This window comes from Carassius carassius, chromosome 19 (genome assembly GCF_963082965.1).
Source record: "Carassius carassius chromosome 19, fCarCar2.1, whole genome shotgun sequence".
NCBI classification, from domain to species: Eukaryota; Metazoa; Chordata; class Actinopteri; order Cypriniformes; family Cyprinidae; genus Carassius; species Carassius carassius.
The window spans coordinates 19,660,534-19,678,791 of NC_081773.1; the positions used below are offsets into that span (position 1 = coordinate 19,660,534).

The following is an 18,258-nucleotide window of genomic DNA, read 5'->3' on the forward strand; positions in this document are numbered from 1 at the left end:
CCTAGTGCAGGTCTCCGAGAAGGCTGGCCTTCGAGACGGAAAAGAGTTCTTGACGGGAGGAGGCGAGAGAAAGGCGAAGTGAAGATGGCGAGAGGTTCCCGGTGTTTGAGAAGAGCGGTAGTGGAGTGTATCAGAAGCCTGCCATCCACAGCCAGTCGAGAAACACCTGGCAGGAATGGAGTGAGGTAATTAACGACGGTTTAATGTTTCGCACTGTATATATGCGCTCATGTGAAGATCGAAGTGATTAAGTGAAGTAACTCGCGAGCTGCTTTCGTTGGTTGGACGGTTAGTTTCGCTCTTACAAGTGGAGCGAATTTAAGTCCAACTTGACAACTTTGTGTCAATAAAGCCTTTATTTATCGTCCAACGATATATTAAAACTTATGACGTGCTCAAATAAATGTGTTTAAAAAACTACGTTAAGGAGGGGCTGTGAGGGAGTCACATAACTGGTTGCCAGATAGCCTAATAAGTGACAGTGGAAAGTTTCATGTATCATGTAAAGCTGGTGTTTGTTCATATTTATGTTATTTATTTAAAATCGCTTTAAACTCAACCAATGCAACCAAATGCTTATTAAGGGGAAATAACACAATGGTATGACTTTTTTTCTTGAACAGCTGGTGTTTATACAGAATTATTCATTTAAGGTAACTGCAGATCAAATGCAATCCAATTATTTTTATTAGGGAAATGCAAAAGAAAAATGTGGCACCCATCATGACATTTGCATATAGTACAAATGATTTCATTAGCAATTCTTTCCAAGCACCTTTGCAGGTATACATTTACAGGAGTCTGCAGCATGTGACATCACAAGCCGAGCTGTGACGTTTGTCACCTGTGGCAAGGGACATGGTGTACCCCAACCATGTGCTGGGCAGCCGAATGCTATAACTGCTTGGCATAAGGCCATGTCAAGTGTCTGATGGTGACTGTTATGTCAACATTGGCTGTCACAGTTACGCCATGCTTGACATTTTTTGGCAGCTCTTGTGTCGACATGAATGAATTTGGCAGGCACTCTTTCCTTTGATGAGATATTGTGCCATTTATAGAAAAAGACCCCATTCCCTTGCGTTTCAGATATGTGTGTGTGATTGATCAGACACGCTTCAGACCCATTTTAACGGGATGGGGTGTTATACTGCCCTTGACTTGCATGTGGTGGTCAGAGATTATGCTCCGCTTATGATTTGTGTCTTGACAAATGGAGGGCAGGTGAACATGTCATGGGATGCCTATCTTGTATTTCCTTTAACCCTGGTGCTGCCGCATGAATGCACTGCTTCATAAAGTTTTGTAGTTAGTGATGAACTGTTTAAATGAAGAAGTACATGTTCCAGTGCACAACAGCTGTATTGTGGATTGCTTGTGTGATCTAATTTGTATGGCCGGTTGCATCACAGTTGGCTTTTTTAAGCTCCTCTTTAGCATTTCAAAAGCTTGTCATTCAGAGCCTTTGTAAATTCAATAAAGCCAGAGCATAGCAAATAAGACGATGCAGAAAACCCTTTGTACACACTATTATGCATATACAGTTTGTACAAAGGTGTCATATAGAGTATTGTATGTAAATTCCATGCAATTAGCCTGTAAATGCGCGGTAAATGAGCGGTCATGGGATGTGTTTCGATCAGCGCGAGAAAGATGCGAAAATAGATGCTGAGGAGTTGAAACGGAGGCTTGCCTCTGTCAATTACGTTTTGGTCGCACCAGCAACTAAAGCCAAGTCTGAGGTGTGGAAAAGTCTTGAACATGTTTATAATGAGAATAATGAGCCAGTGGGTTATAATGCTGGACGCACCATCAGTGAGCGCAGGAGCGCGCTGAAGACATCTACAGTGGATTCAATCATTTTCCTCCACAAAAACATGTCTGCTTAGCCTAATCTCTGTGAGTATTGGTTTTTCAAATGATAACTAAATATTAATTGAGTCTTAAATGCATAATGTAGTAGACATTATTTGGCATTATTCTTTTATTAAATTTCAGCTGAGCAAATCCGGCAGAGCCTTTATCTTAATTTCGTTATTGCCAAATACCCATCTTAATTTAAAATTTACCTTAATTTTTTTTTAAGAAAGACTCGGTTTTTATTGGTGTGTTGGCCTATTTATATGCTAAATGAGCCTATACCTAGGGTTATTTAGAGTGCTGAGATGTTACGATGTTACAGAGGACATATTTTATTTATTGGTTCAAACTTCCAAGTGGTCTCTTACGTTAGTCATGTATAAATTATGTTAAAACATGTATAAATGACTCATTCTTGACAAAAGGCAAAACAGCTGCATGCGTGCGCACATTTGAATAATGTCGGGCTGTAAACGGGTTCGGGCTTTAAAAAAGCTGTCCATCAAAATGTACTTGTCGGGCTCGGGCCGAAATCTGTCGGGCTCGGGTTACAGCTCTATAATCTAGTGTCCGAGTTACAAACGCCGTGGGCGCACCGCTTCACCATCTTGCTTGGAGTCAAAGTTTGTCGGAACTGCCTCACATAGTAACGGTTGCTATGATGTGTGATTGGACAATGGCCGTTTTCGGGGAGGGGCCGGTGAAAGGCTAATTGTTTTTGTTGAAATATCATTTTACAGTTTATAACTACGGAGCCCCGCATATGACATGCAAGAAAAAAAAAAGTCGTGTACACAGTATACTAATTCGTTCCCTCAGTGTACTAAAATGTGCACATGATTACTATTTTGTTCCCTTGATTTGCTAATTTTCAATGAAGGATTTGTCAGACTGAGTCTCACTGAACTGCCTCAATAAATGGAGTGATTGCACTATATGTTTGTGTGTGGCCCACAAAGGACAAATCCATAAAAACTTGTAATTTTTTTTTATTCTGAAAATACATGTTATTGGCTTTATATTAAGGCCAAATAGTAATTTTCAATGATCCTCTGGATAAAAGGCTTTGTCTTGATTAAGAGTCCTAATCTTGTTAATTAGTCGTTTAAGCATCTATATCGCAATGTACGAATCCACGATTGTCACATCGCAGGATGTGTGATGTAGGCTGTCGTAGTTGATCCGTTATTCATTAACCATACGTGCCAGCTGCTCCCCGGCCCTTGACAAATGTGATTCGTGGATTAATTGCTCAGCTTAACCATCATAGAGTGAAAGTTTATCATTTGCATGTGTTTTTAAGTCCTGTCAGTTTAACAGGGCGCATATAAGAACGAGCAGAGAGAGAGAGAGCGCGCGCGCGCGTGTGAGAGAGCCCTGGCCGCGCGTGCACGCTCACCTTCACCGTCTTCAAACAACACGAGCGCTGTCTTGCTCTCTCTCCCTCGCGCATATTAATCAAAATCAATTGACACGATGGTGTTGAGCACAAAAAAAAACTATCCAGTGATGAAATGTTTTGTTGTCAAATCTTGTGTGATATCCTAAACTGCAGAGATAATTACACAACGCGTGCCTTACACGTCTGATTCGTGAACTAATGATTCCTTTGAACCGATTCAATTTAATGAATGGTTTAAACAACTGACCTGTCCAACACTGAACTCAAGAGACGTCTGAATTGGTGTATAAAAAAATCTCTAACACATTACAATAATGTTCTATTTATTAAACTATATAACTTCATTATTTAACATTTACTATTACTAAACTGCACTTCTACAACATTGTTAATTTCAACATTTAGGCTATAGCCTTCATTGTTGAAATCAAAAGTTGTATAGTATTTGTTAACATAGTTAATGCACTGTGAAGTAACATTACCAAACAATGTACAGCTGTGTTTTTATAAACTGATAAACAAAGATTAATAAATATAGAAAGAAAAATGCTCTGGTAGGTTCATGTTAGTTAATGTTAACAATTCAAACCATATCCATATTACAAACAAATAATTTACTCTAATTTCAATAATACTCTGATGTTTAAATCATTTAAAATGAGGATGTAAGTGTGCTCACCCCATTTTTTTGTAAGAAAAAATTAGATTAGATTTCATATCGCAATATATATTATAAAATATCGCAATGTCATTTTTTCCTAATATTGTGCAGCCCTAGTGTTTATGCTGTTGTTGCTGAATGACATACTCTCACCCTCTTTTGTCAACAGATATCTGTCTTCATGTGGGATTCTGATGACCCGGGTGCCGCCCCTCTTCAGGGCTGTGTCGGGTCGTGCTGTGGTGGCTCCAGCCAGGAGCTTCTTCAACTTCTCGGAGACCTTTAACAAGAGAAAGGAGTACTCTGAAAGACGTATCATTGGGTATGTTTCCAATATATGTTTCCAATATATATGGTGCATGATCTGTTCCTATTTTTTTTTTTATTGAGGTCCATGATTACTTTAGCCCCAGTGTCCCTGCAAATGTTGTTTATGTAACAGGGCATGGGAATTATATTTGGTGTCAGCTTTCTAGATGACACACGTCATCACAAGTTACTTAAGAACAACTTTTGAAGCCTGAAATTTTAGAGCAGAGGGCTCCATCCAGATCAGATGTCCTGCAGAATTTAGTTCCAGCAGTAATATAGCGCGTGTGCACATACTGAATTAGATTAACTTGTCTACAGTCTATGAAGTATGCAGGGATTAAAATTTTCCATTGCTACATGGATTTCCTTCAATTGATAGTTTTCACGTGATGTCGCACACTCAAAGGAACACCCACCTGGAGGGCAAAACGAAGCTTTGCTCCACCGACTGCTAGATCATTTTTACGCAGTTTACATTTAGTAATGTAGTAAAATGCAGATATTTAAAGGTGAAATTCAGTAAACCCCTTATTGATGATGTATATTTTATACAGGCAAGCATATGAACCCAGAATATAAACACAATGTGCAAAGTTTCACGATAAATTATAAGGAAAACACTGAACCATTAAGCGGATTGCGTTCATATTCTGACCTCATCTGCTTGCTTATGTAAACTATGCATCATTAATATAGTGATTACTTAATTTGATCTCTTAATATTACAGTTTTAAATATATTAAGACACTTCAAGTGTTTTTACAATGTTTGTCGCACTGTTTAATGATTGAAATATTGCTGTGGGTGCTTAATATAGATTGGAAATGGCTAACACTTTAATTTTGTTCGCATACCTTTGTTTTATTGTAACGTGGCGCGTTGTTCTTCTTGTTCTGCCGGCACACCAAAAATCATCCTCGCCACGGCTACACCTAGGGCTGGGAATCGATTCCAAAAAGAATCGATTCCGAGGCGTTGGGAATCGAGAGTCGATTCCAAAGGTTGGAATCGATTCCATCAAGGGCAATCGACTCCTCATTCAGAGTATTTTTCAGTTCTTTTCAGTTCAACAAAGTTTATCAATGGGAGTCTCTCTAACGGAAGGCTACATCCGACAAAGGCTGCACATTTAAATTCAGGAAAATAAACAGAAAGAAAACAAGCTGGCACTGATCATTTGAATTTTATGATGTAGCCTTTCGTTTCAGAAGCACAATTCACCTATAATTATCATCAGCCAATGATAATTATAAATAATACGTCACGAGCATAGATCAGTGGATGAGAGCGCATCTGATTGACAGAGCTCTATCAGTCATTAATGTTCTGGTTATTTTGTTTCAGTGTACGGTTTGTTAATATTATGCAAAGTATACAAAGTAAACTTCATCATTCAGCTGAACTGTACACATTTATTTTAGACACTTCATGTCTTATTTAAATCATGCGATAAACGCATGTCCCTGCTGAGCTGGGCTATGACTAATTTCACGGGCAAAGCTGAAAAAACTAAAATTTTCGTATCTGTATTTCGCCGCTTCACATCTGTAAAAGCAAACACAGCTGAGTTTAATTCATTCAATGAAAGTGCCTTTTTGAACGAATCTATTGAGTCAGTGATGCATGATTACCCATTCATAAAGACAGTCACTTGCTTCATTTCTGAACGAATCCGTAATTTGAACGAATCAATTGAATGAATGATTCAGTGATAAAATCAGTGACTTGCTGCCACCTGCTGGCAGATCTAGTTTCATTTTTAGCAAATCATTTCAGTATTTCAATCATTTAATATTTCTGTATTCAAAATTGTATATTTAAAACATTAATCTCCACATGAATGTATGAATTCAATTGCACTCATGCCACCTCTAAGCCTCATTAAACGTCTGAAAATGTTTCTACAAGCCACTTTTGTGTTCTGTGCCACCTTTGTAGGACAAATAATTTTTTATTAATACTAATTTCATATGATTGGTAACTTATTTGTCCTATTCTACTTCTTATGATGTTGTTTTAAATAGAAATTTTAAGAAGCTTATAAACATTTTTGAATTAGACATGGATGAAAATTATGCCATTACAAAGGTAAAAAGAAAATACCCCTGTAAGTCACTTTAAGGAGTCAAATGTCACCTCGTATTAGGAAGGATCTTTTTTTTTTTCAGAATTTTTTATAATTTTATTTGTATCTTGTTATTATTTTTGTTTGTGCCATTGATTGTCATTAATTTATTTGTTCACATTTTATTATTTACTATTTACTTGTCTTTTTAGTTTTAAATAATGTAAATTAAGCTAAATTCAATTCTAAGTCCACGTGATTCTTGGGTGTGGAGGGTGCATGGTCCATGGGAAATATTCCTGCCACCACAGCTGTAAAAAATCCTAGGAAACACTGCATACATTTAATAAAATTAGAAAAATGCCATTTACAAAGATAAAAAGAAAATGCCCCTGTGAATCACTTTGAGTCAGATGTCACCTAATATTAGGAAGGCTAATTTTTGTTATCAGAATCTTTTATTATTGATTTTTTTTTTTTATTGAAGGTGCTCCTGAATTTTTTAGGGTTGCACGATATATATCGGCCGATGATTAATGCACATCTAGTCAGTAAAGTTGGTTATCTAATCAGCTGTAAGTCAGCTTGTCAGTCATCGGCCAATATATCGTGCACCCCTAAAAAAAATTTTATTAGGAGGACAAGGGTCTTTAAAGGCAGGATTGCAACTAGTCACAATTTCCCTTTGTGTCCTTAACATTTAGTGCTTCAAGCAAATCTCTTATTGGTATTATTTAGAGATTTTGCTAAATCCAGTGATTAGTTCTTCCTCAAAAGCCTTGTTGTAGCATCCTTGTAAACCTGGAATAGAGTCACTTCTATAAATATTTTCTTATCTGTTATCTTTAACGTGAAGGTCTTTAAAATGCTCCAAAATGAGACTTTGAAATGTAAGATATGTCAATGTTTACCTCGTTGGACCCTGTGTACACAAAACTGACTGCAAACAAACAGTGTTTGACCTTTCGGGAGTCAATCCCACACTGATATAGTGTGATATCTGACTGGTTTTCTGCCATCAGAAATATTTCAATGACAGCACTAAATCGATTCTCCACTTTAGCAACAACCTTTTTTTGGGTCACACCTGTACAGTGATTAGATCTAAGGCATCCAGTGAGGTTATGATTTGCCACGACTCCAAAGTTAGATCCATATTGCACTCATTGCACTCTTCAGATTATAACTGCGGTCTGTGTTGTGGCATAATGACTAAAGCTTAGTGCTGGTAATCAGAAAGTTTATGAGCTATCACTCTTGTGCTCTTGAGCACGTAACCCTGAATGACTTCTATGTATTTAGTATACTGTAAGTCACTTTGAGTTAAAGTGTCTGCTAAATGACTACTTGCTTGCATAGAAAAATCCTATCCCCCTAAGAAGTCCACTCCCAAAACAAAAATTAAACAATTTGTTGTTAATGTCATTTGCACACAGGACACCATTGTATTATCCTTTTTAACTGTCTTTTCCTTGGCACACAGGTACTCAATGCAAGAAATGTATGAGGTTGTGGCCAAAGTAGAAGACTACTTGCTGTTTGTGCCCTGGTGCAAACGCTCAGACGTTATATTCAGCCGCTCTGGATTTTGCAAGGCCAAGCTGACTGTGGGCTTCCCTCCTGTGGTAGAAAACTACACTTCGCTCATTACTACAGTTCGCCCGCATTTAGTTAAGGTATGTACATCACTTTATTTTCTTAAGTGGATCTATCTTATAGATTGATGGCATACAAACACTTTATAACACTTTTGTTGTCAATACAGTGTATGAGTTTAAAAAGTCATTGCTTTTTTGCATCTTCAGGCATCTTGCTCTGATGGAAAACTTTTCAGTCACTTGGAGACAGTGTGGCGCTTCAGCCCTGGTCTTCCTGGCTACCCCCGTACATGCACCCTTGACTTTGCTGTAAGTATTACAAGCACCGTCTGGTTTATCATCCTCAGGTGAAGCTGGAATGTGATGTACTATTAAACTTTAATATCAAATTTTAATATTAAGTATATTTAAAGGTGCTTGCCAAGACTAATACTGTTGCTTATATTTGAAGAGGTAGTTCAACCAAAAATTTAAGTTTTGTCGTCATTTGCTCACCCAAGCTAAAAGACTTTTGTTCATTTTTAAATGCGAATGATATTTTTAATGATACCTTCTAATTTTGCCCCTCCATTTAAATATGGTAAACAGAAGCTTTTCTCATGTCATGAAAGCAGATTTGAACTTAAGAGGTTTGAGTTCCAGTCACTTTCTCTTGTATTTCTTAGAAGTCTTAAAGTCCTTTGATATGAGCCATAAAATTTATGAATTACCACATTTGATTCAAAGCAGTTTTTTTTTTTTAAGTCGTTTAAAAAAAAAAAGAAGAAGAAGCTTTGCAATGGGCTTTTATTATGAGGATATGTAAAGATATACTCATCTCATGAATAATTACTAATACTGTAAAATAATCAGAGTTTTGTCTTGATTATGCTGTAGTGCAAAAACACACTGCTTGGAAGATGTAATGGTAATCTCTACTGTGCTGCATTGCTGAAGCAAGATCCACCAATCAATTCCATTACTTGAGTTTCACACAAGCTTGTACCATCATTTAACAACCTTAGAGCTTATGTTAGGTCTGCCTTGAGAGGGGTTTTACATATGGAACACTAGCTTTTTAAATCTTAAATTATCTCAATTTCTACCAAATGTTGATTCCTTTCTTTTGTCTGTTCCTAGATTTCCTTTGAGTTCCGCTCGCTCCTGCATTCTCAGTTGGCCACAGTTTTCTTTGACGAGGTCGTGAAGCAGATGGTGTGTGCCTTTGAGCGGCGAGCGTCCAAGCTATACGGCCCGGAGACACAGATCCCACGCGAACTGATGTTCCACGAGGTCCACCACACGTAGTTCATTCCACAGCTTCAGACGGATGGGGAGGGGGTTGTTGTTTCAGGGAACTGGGGGTTTTATTGAAAGTGTACATTTAAGAGTATTACAAAGACAGCTGAGAGAGCGGGAGCTCTGTGTGCCTGTATATCGTCAGTGCCTGGTCCAAAAAACCAAAAACAAAAAAAACAATTATGCAAAAAAAAAACCTAACCAAATGTGGCTGGATATTTTCGTGGACAGCCAGATTGTGCCCACTGAGCTCTGTTACACTACCTCCATGTTAACTTTTTAAAACCCATCAGGATGGCACCATGAGCCGTACATTTTAATATGAGGACCTTGAGATGGTTTTTAAAACTGCTGCCAAAAACCATAATGGCTTCATGAATGGCACAATAGACAAAAGGTCATGGGTTTCTTCGAGAGGATGTTATTTTTAGATATTTTATGGAAAGATTGTTATGTTACAGTTTATACGACAGGTGAGTGATGTATTTATTGAAAAGCTTTTAGGTGATCCTTTAAGATTTCAAGAAAGGGATGAGGAGACTCAACTTGAGTGTGTGCGTTGCGTGCAGAAGACTGACTGTTGCTGCAGCCGAATGCACAAAGTGCTATCAGGGTATCAAGGCTACACACTGGACTCAGGTCTGTTGTGTTCTTGCATACCAGCACCAAAAAGGGCATGAAAAATAAACTCTAAGAGGCTCCCTTTCACCACACTGTCTTGCGTTAAACCATTTTGCACAGTTTAGTCCTGGCAGTGGTGCTCCAGTTCACTCCTCCGATGATTTTAAGTGTACAGATTAAAGAGGTGTGCAATATGTTTGTATGATGTTTTTAACAGACTGCTCACCCATGATATCCACTGCTTCTAAAAGGGCCCAAACTCTGGGAAACGGAGTTGAACGTAGCAAAGCTTTCCCAGAGCTCTCATCAGATTGTAGTGAGGTATCCTTTAAAGATTCCAGTTCATACCCTGCTCGTTTCCACATGCTTACTGCCTTACAGAGAAGGCTTCATATTATTTATCATTATCTTAAAAACATGTATACGAGTATCTTGTATTTATTTCGGTTATGGGTTAACCACGTGTACATATCTAGTGTAAGGCCACAGACTAAACTTTAGTGTACAATTGAGCTATAAAAAAACAAACAAATTGATAACCTTTTTCTTTCTTTTTGGGATCTCTTCTTTTTGATTGTTTTAATGAGCGTGTTGTGGGTGAATATATATATCCTGCCTGCATGGTTTATAAACTATTTTTATATGTAAAACCTAGCCTTGTGTCTGTTTGTTTACTCACATCTGGTTCTGACTGGTTTCCACATTTAAAATCATGTGAGATCATGTGAGGGATAATATTAGAAGGCTTCTGAGTAACCGGTGTCTTGACCTCTAGTGGCCAGTGACAGTGATGGCCCTGAGATCGAACAGCATTATGCTGCCTACTGCTTTTATTTTAAAATAGCATATCAAAATATGCATGCTGCATCCTGAAGAAATACTAATTAATATTATGTTTCAAAATTAGAATAGTAATCAACTAAGCAGATAAAAAGTAACTCTGAAAGTAAATGCTCAGAATAGTATCTTTTTAGTTCGCAGCAGCTGATCTGTTAGACACTTTGAGGGTGAACAGTCAATATTTTTGTTATTCACTGGAAATTCAAATGTGAGTGCAGCTTGCAAATCATTGAAGGCTGAACATCTACTTTAATTACTTATTAAAAGAAGGCATGTTGCTATGTTATTCACATAATTGTCAACAAGTCCAACACTTAATATGAAATCAGAATGAACCCGTTTCTTAACATGTTCCTGGTCCTATCAGTACGTATGATAAAGGAACACGTTTGTGTATGTAGTTTACTTCTAAGACAATAGCCTTTCAGACATCACTGAAGCTTTCGAGGAGAGTAGTCTGGTATGGAAAGCCCGCTTTTCACAATCCAAACAATTCTCAAAAATCAAGGCTTGGCCTCAGTCGTGAGTGGCATTTTATGCTGAATTAGGCTATAACACAATGATAAGTTTAGTTTATTTATACAAATATTTTTAATGTCAAATCTTTGACAAAGAAGCCACCGATTGGCTAGGACATCAACAGGATAAAACTCATTCCTTTGTGAACATTGAATTTTATTAAATAAAAAATACAGGATTGATAATGACTATATTATACAAAACATTGAATGATCATTGTTGCACATTCATAGAGAATGTAACTTTAAAAACAAGTAATTCTCTTAATGAACAGCAGGTTTTTTTTTAAACACTATTCTATACCACTACTCAAAAGTTAGATCTTTAGAATAATAATCACACTCATTTAATTTAGTATTTATCTGGGCATACACTTGCATGGCTGTTGTAAAAACGGTTTCACCCATCCCTCCACTCAACTTTCCTACCAAACTCCAGTCTTGACCAAAAGATGTTCAACCCCCAGATTTTAAAGGGACAGTTCACTCAAAAAAAAAAAAAAAATAGAAAATCTCCAACATGCTTTTCAGTGCTGTTTTGCACCTCTCTGACTTTCAAAATATAATATATAGTGTTCCACGGGAAAAAACGAAGTCATATAGGTTTAGAAAAACACGAAGGTGGGTAAATGACAGTTTGTTTTTGGAGAACTATCTATTTAAGAAAAGAAAACAGGAACACAGAAAAACATCCATCTGTTCAAGCCAATATCAACATCTTTCTATTCCGTGAGAAAAAAACTAAAGTTACAAAAACAAGGAAAAACAAGTACTTGCTTCGGCACAGCTGTGGAATCCTCAAATGAGGGGTTTATTTTTATATGAAACAATGAATAGCATACAAAAAAAATTACGATAAATGAAGTGTAATTTTTTTTTTTTTTTTTTGATACAACTGGTCAAAGTTCCTACTACTTTCTTGTTCATGAAGACAAACTTTAACCTGAACATCAGGCTTTTAAAGCCCCTACAGATGGTCTGATTCAACACCAGCTATACGCACAATGACATTCATATAACACAACAGCATGACAGTATGCAATATGTTAAATGCACTTTCCCATTAGATGTTGGTGAGCACAATGTTATAGAACAAAGGCAGACAGACTCTTCCTGGTAACATTATCAAGAACTTGTCTTTTAACGTGGTAGGGTGATATCTTCAGCCATAAGTAGAGAGATAAGATTGGACATAGCAGTGGAAGGATGGGAGACTGTAAGGTCCATTTCTTTTGCTCCATGATCAGACCACCAGCACTCAATTTCGCCAGGTTTTTCCAAGTAGAAAGGGAGGGGCAAATCATGTCCCGTGCCCACAACCCTTTCACTAAAGTCGGTGCAGATCAGTTTAGAATCCCATGCCTCCCATGCCACCCATGCCTCCCATTCCTCCCATTCCTCCAGCCGGCATCTCCTTCTCCTCCTTTGGTATTTCGGTGACAACGGCTTCAGCAGTAGACAGCAGAGATGCAACGCCTGCAGCATCTAGCAGTGCAGTCCTCACGACCTGCAGGGGGAGACAAAGACAATACACTTACTGAACATAAGGAGCGTTGGGTTTTTGATAGGGACACAGCAACATCACAAACAATCATTATTTTCATTTTACAGCCAATAACTGATTAATTACTGAGTAAACCATTTAAATGCTAAAAAAGAATTTAGGTAGTACATCATCTATTAGGCATCACCACAAAATATAAAAATTACATAATTTGATGTCACATGTCAGTAAGACTTTTTTTTTAAAAGAAATTAATGCTTTTAAGTAACAAGGCGTTGAAGGAACTTTCAGAAATGTTGCAAATGATTTCCGTTTCAAAAAATGCTGCTCTTCTGAACTTTCTATTCAAAGAAATTCTAAAAACAAAATATTCAAATTCTTCAAAAAAAAAAAAAAAAATTTCTTCAAAACTGATCTCAAAAAAATGCTTCAACAGTATTTTATATAATGTAGGGAAAGTATTTTAATATACATGTCGAGATATTAATTGACAGAAACCACTCTGACATATTACTGATTTAAACTGAAGAGTTTTTGAATCACAAATACACACCTTTGTGGGGTCAATAATCCCTCTTTCGACCATGTTGACATATTCTCCATTCATGGCGTCATATCCAATCTCTGGAGCGCTCTGCAAGATCTTCTCCACCACCAGAGAGCCCTCAACTCCGGCATTCTTGGCAATAGTCATTGCAGGAATACGAAGCGCTCTGCGAATTATGTCGATACCTTTAAGTGCAAAAAAAAAAAAAGTCAGTTTGGGGAAGTTAAGAGAGGGTTATTTCTTACAGGACATCTGGAGGATGAGATCTACACTTCAGTCCTTACCAATCTTTTGATCATCATTGGCTGGCTTGATATTGTCCAGGGCTGGGATGCAGCGCAGCAGGGCACATCCTCCTCCAAGAACTATTCCCTCCTCCACAGCAGCTCGAGTGGCGTTCAGCGCATCAGTGACACGGTCTTTCTTCTCATTCACTTCAACGTCACTTGTTCCTCCAACCTTATAAAAGAGAATGATTTTCTTTATCATGGTGATGGACCCATTATACTAACAAATGACAATACGTTCTTCCTGCTTTCATACCTTAATCACAGCCACTCCATCAGAGAGCTTGGCCAGACGCTCGTTGAGTTTCTCCTTCTCGTAGTCACTGTTGGTGCTCTCCAGCTGTTCAGCGATCTCATTCGCACGCTTCTCAATGGCTGCTGGATCACCACGGCCTTTGAGGAGCATCGTGTCATCCTTTGTCACAATGACCTCGCCGACCCTGCCGAAGTCATGTGCCTGGATGTCCTCAATGGCCAGACCCACAGCCTCATCACCAAACACCTGAAAACACACAGATCAGGTGTGTCAACAGACTTTATCATGTTATTTATACCTCAAGAGATGATACATGCCATAATACAATGTTAAAGCATTACATAAATGAGCTATTAATTAAGATGAAGACAAAAGCTTCAGCACATACCGTGCCTCCAGTGGAAATGGCCATATCCTGCAGCTGGTTTTTCCTGTTGTCTCCGAATCCCGGAGCCTTGACTGCAACGACCTGAAGTCCAACCTTTAACCTGTTGGTAAGTTTTAGCATTGACCTTTAACCCAGAATCTTTAAATAATAACCTTTTCTTAAACCTCTAAAGGATCATCGTACCTTACAAAAATATGGTTTCCATTACAATTGTTACTTTGATATATCTCTTGCAAATTTACTGTAATAATAGCCAAAATAAACAAATAATATTAAGAATAAAAAAAAATAATAATAATTAAAAAAGCCAAATACCCTGAAATCTATTTGGAGATTCCATATTTCTGGAACCAGAAGTTCTATTTCACATTTATCCAATCCATGCTTCTCTTGCAAACTTCTTGTTGTTGTGCGAAGGTGTTTTTAGAGACAAACCTGTTAAGGACCAGAGTGCTGAGTGCCTCTCCATCCACATCTTCAGCAATGATGACCAAAGGCTTGCGATGCTGGTTGGCAAGTTCCAGTGCTGGCACGATGCTCTGTACGCTGGAGATCTTCTTCTCGCTCAGAAGCAGGTAAGCATCCTGGAACTCACACTTCTGGCCTGCAAACAGAGAATATATGCTGCTGTCATTCCAGCCTTAAAGGAATGGTTCACCCAAAAATGACAATTTTGTCATCATTTACTCAGCCTCTTTTCATTCAAAACACAAAAGAAGAAGAACTAAACAGTTGCTGGCCCCCATTGACCTCCACAGAAAGCAAAGAAATACTATAGAAGTCAATGGGGACCATCAAATGTTTGATTACCAGCATTCTTCAAAATATCTGCTTTTATATTATATTTATGCATTTAGCAGACGCTTTTATCCAAAGCGACTTACAGTGCATTCATGCTATCAATTTTTACCTATCTTTTATGTTCAATATAAGAAATAAACTCATATGGGTTTGTAAATGATGACAAAATGTTCATTTTTGGGTGAACCATCCAATTCATACTGGTACTAACGCATGAGCTTCTTTTCAAAATACACACCTTTAGCCGTGTTGATGAAGTAAGGAGAAATGTAGCCACGGTCGAACTTCATGCCCTCAATGATCTCAAGCTCATCATGTAGGGTTTTACCATCCTTTAAATAAGAATTACAGCCCAAGTGTGAGGTATTTTAAGGATCAAACCATCAATCCACCTGTACTAAATACTACTTCTACTGAAGTAGCCTACCTTCACTGTAATCACACCCTTCCGGCCCACTTTCTTCATAGCATTGGAGATGATGTTACCAACTTCAATGTCTCCATTGGCAGAAATAGTGGCCACCTACACCAAAGAAAGATTGACAGAAACAAAAAGTAAAAAAAAAAAAACTACTATAATTAGTAGCCATTTTTTAGGACACTTCTTACTTGAGCAATCTCTTCTGGTGTCGTGACCGGCTTGGAGAGTTTCTTGAGTTCACTGATGACTTCTTCCACCGCCAGCATGACTCCTCTACGGATCTCCACAGGGTTGGCACCTTTGCTGATTGTGTCAAATCCCTCCTTGGCAACGGCACGGGCCAGAACTGTGGCGGTTGTGGTGCCATCTCCAGCTTCCTCATTTGTGTTGTTGGCCACGTCCTGTACCAGCTTGGCCCCGATGTTCTTATACCTATCCTTCAAATCGATACTTTTGGCAACTGTGACACCATCTTTGGTGACTTTAGGGCTGCCCCAGCTCTGCTCAATGATAACGGTTCGACCCTGAGGTAGAGAGACAAATCTAGTCGTTCCTGCCATTAATGATTACAAATGTGACTTTAAGAGGACTAACATATCTGCTGTACTCTGGCGACTGATTAAACTCAGCATACCTTTGGTCCCATGGTGACAGCCACAGCATCAGCCAGCAGGTCAACACCCTGGAGCATGAGGGCGCGGGCATCTGCTCCAAACTTGACATCCTTGGCATATGCACGGGTCAGGTGTGGGGCCAGCGCCCTGCACACTGGCCTCATCTGTTTCATCACACTGGGTAAACGCAGCATTCCTACGAGAAAGAGAGTAGAATCAGAACACTTTTGTTTTTTATTTGAATTATTCATGATACAAGTGATTTTCACATCATTAGAATAAAAAATAAAGACGGGTTTAGGAAACACTCCAATAATTTTAGACCCAGGACCCCACTGTCCACAATTTTCAAGGGCTCTTTATCCATTCTTTTTTTTTATTGTGATTTATTGGATAAGGATTAGTAATAAGATTTTTTTAAACTCAACTTCTACTTGATAAAATATTTTAGTGCTTGGCATGACTACAAAAATTATGTATGTATATATATATATATATATATATATATATATAGTGTTTTTATTTTTTTTGTCATTAAATAATTTGAAGTCATCTCGAGGCACCCTCGGAATTGAGGACTGGTTTAGCAAAACGGATAGCCCCGCCCAAAACTCATGGCATTGGCTGATGTTGTTAGAGAACCGTTTCTGATTGGCTCACAGTGGCCGACCGAACTCTTCTGAGCTTCTTTCTTTTTCGTTTATAGACCGTTGTCACATACTCTCAATCTAACGATCGATCACAAGCGTGATTTTTCACAATATTGTTTTGACATCTGTCAGGCAGTAAGATATTCAACCTCCTAAACTCCCATACCCCACTGAAAAAAAATTAAGTCTTGCGTTGAGGTCACATGAGAACATAACCGGATGCCAAAAATCAGTCTTTGCCCCCAGTGGCCCCCGAAAGCATTATATGAACATTGGCCTGATTCATTTATTCACGTATCTTCATCATATGTCGTGTTCAAAATACCAAGGCTTTTCATTAAAGCATGCTTTAGAAAATACGAGGAGATAATCTGGGCATGGTTCATCTGGACAGTTACTACAACGTTCAGAAACAGATCATCAATCATAAAAAAGAAGGGAAAGGGTTTTAAAAAGCAAGGATAACAGGTAATACATTACACTAAAATGAAATGTGTTAATGATAATGTAAAGTACACGCGACATTCAGAGCCTGCAGTGGGTCTCTCGTCATTACTCCACGTGCGTTCAGGGCGTCACAAGGTCAAAATCACTCCGCGTCACTACAGAGACGGAAATGATCTCTTTCATGCCCATGCGTTCAAGTTACAAAGTTCCCGGGGTATTCCTTTTGTTTTACCAAAACTAACCATTGTAGCCCTGACACCAATTAAATATTTAATACATATCAGGAGTAAAATTCTTAGGCCTCAATAGTATAGAATTTGCTATAGCTAGCATGCAAGCTCTAATCACCACTATATTTCAGTTAAGACTGATATTTATTATGTTGCTAAAAGTAGTAGTAGTCAATAAAGCCGATATGACACTGATGCATTAGAATTACCAAGCAATGTATGAGATATGCATGACATATTTCTTGCATTTATGCCAATTATTCTCATGAGCACCATCAGCATCTGTCATAAAAGTATAAATGTTCTAGAATACGATGGGGTTAAATGACAGCTAATTACACAGTAAACATGCACAATGTTATTTTACAACTCGACAGCACTAACTGACAGCTCTGAAATTACAAAATGATGTAACATCTTACATATCTGCTTCTTTGATCTCATTAATATTTATATTAACGAGCCAGTAAATATCGTTATGCATTGAAGTATGTTTATAGGTTTAATAAACAAATATAATGCTATAACTGACTTACTGCAGAGTGATCTGGAAGTGAATGAGGGGATGCGCGTGTCCGTCAGCACAGCAGACTGAATGAAGAGCTGCTGCAGTTACAGCACTGAACTCACGTGTGTTCTTCATCCGGGTAACCTCCCCCCGCCCTGACATCTGAATAACCCCAATAACCCGCAATTAACAAACGATAGACACGCTTTAAACTCTTAAATACACAGATGCTTTCATTTGCTTTTTGTTTCAATGACACCCAGCATATTTCGTTCACACTGAAGGAACATATAAATAAAATACATTAAAATAGCCCATTTATATTCTTGTTATGCTCGTTCCGGGGTTTCAAATTCGAGAATTTTCGCAGAGAAAAAAAGATGTCAAAGGTCAAGATTGTGCAACAAGAAATCCTATTGCATTTTACAAATTTCTTTGATTTTGTTTAAA

The 18,258-nt window shown here is 38.0% G+C and overlaps 2 protein-coding genes across 2 annotated transcripts; one reads left to right on the top strand and one right to left on the bottom strand.

Annotated features, from left to right (window-relative positions):
- The first annotated feature begins 25 nt into the window (after positions 1-25).
- On the top strand, positions 26-10,447 carry LOC132095316 (coenzyme Q-binding protein COQ10 homolog B, mitochondrial-like). The gene is made up of 5 exons (XM_059500178.1): positions 26-185; positions 4,093-4,245; positions 7,784-7,976; positions 8,106-8,207; positions 9,018-10,447. Exons 1-5 carry the CDS (start codon positions 85-87, stop codon positions 9,183-9,185), a joined length of 717 nt encoding a protein of 238 aa, XP_059356161.1. The 5' UTR covers positions 26-84; the 3' UTR covers positions 9,186-10,447.
- A 1,496-nt stretch (positions 10,448-11,943) lies between these two features.
- LOC132095321 (60 kDa heat shock protein, mitochondrial) lies at positions 11,944-17,982 on the bottom strand. The gene is made up of 11 exons (XM_059500184.1): positions 17,837-17,982; positions 15,994-16,169; positions 15,548-15,883; positions 15,366-15,461; positions 15,177-15,270; positions 14,573-14,741; positions 14,138-14,237; positions 13,750-13,995; positions 13,491-13,665; positions 13,213-13,391; positions 11,944-12,662 (listed from the first exon to the last, which is right to left on the bottom strand). The coding sequence occupies exons 2-11, from the start codon at positions 16,165-16,167 to the stop codon at positions 12,504-12,506; spliced, it is 1,728 nt and encodes a 575-aa protein (XP_059356167.1). The 5' UTR covers positions 16,168-16,169; positions 17,837-17,982; the 3' UTR covers positions 11,944-12,503.
- Between the last annotated feature and the right edge of the window lie 276 nt (positions 17,983-18,258).

Excerpts from the sequence above, each read along its gene's own strand:
- LOC132095316 (XM_059500178.1), top strand. The coding sequence starts at position 85 with ATGGCGAGAGGTTCCCGGTGTTTGAGAAGAGCGGTAGTGGAGTGTATC. Across the intron at positions 186-4,092 it reads CCTGGCAGGAATGGAGTGAG|ATATCTGTCTTCATGTGGGA; the intron begins GTAATTAACGAC and ends TTTTGTCAACAG. Across the intron at positions 4,246-7,783 it reads TCTGAAAGACGTATCATTGG|GTACTCAATGCAAGAAATGT; the intron begins GTATGTTTCCAA and ends CTTGGCACACAG.
- LOC132095321 (XM_059500184.1), bottom strand. The coding sequence starts at position 16,167 with ATGCTGCGTTTACCCAGTGTGATGAAACAGATGAGGCCAGTGTGCAGG. Across the intron at positions 13,392-13,490 it reads CAATGATGATCAAAAGATTG|GTATCGACATAATTCGCAGA; the intron begins GTAAGGACTGAA and ends TTGCACTTAAAG. Across the intron at positions 12,663-13,212 it reads GGATTATTGACCCCACAAAG|GTCGTGAGGACTGCACTGCT; the intron begins GTGTGTATTTGT and ends CTCCCCCTGCAG.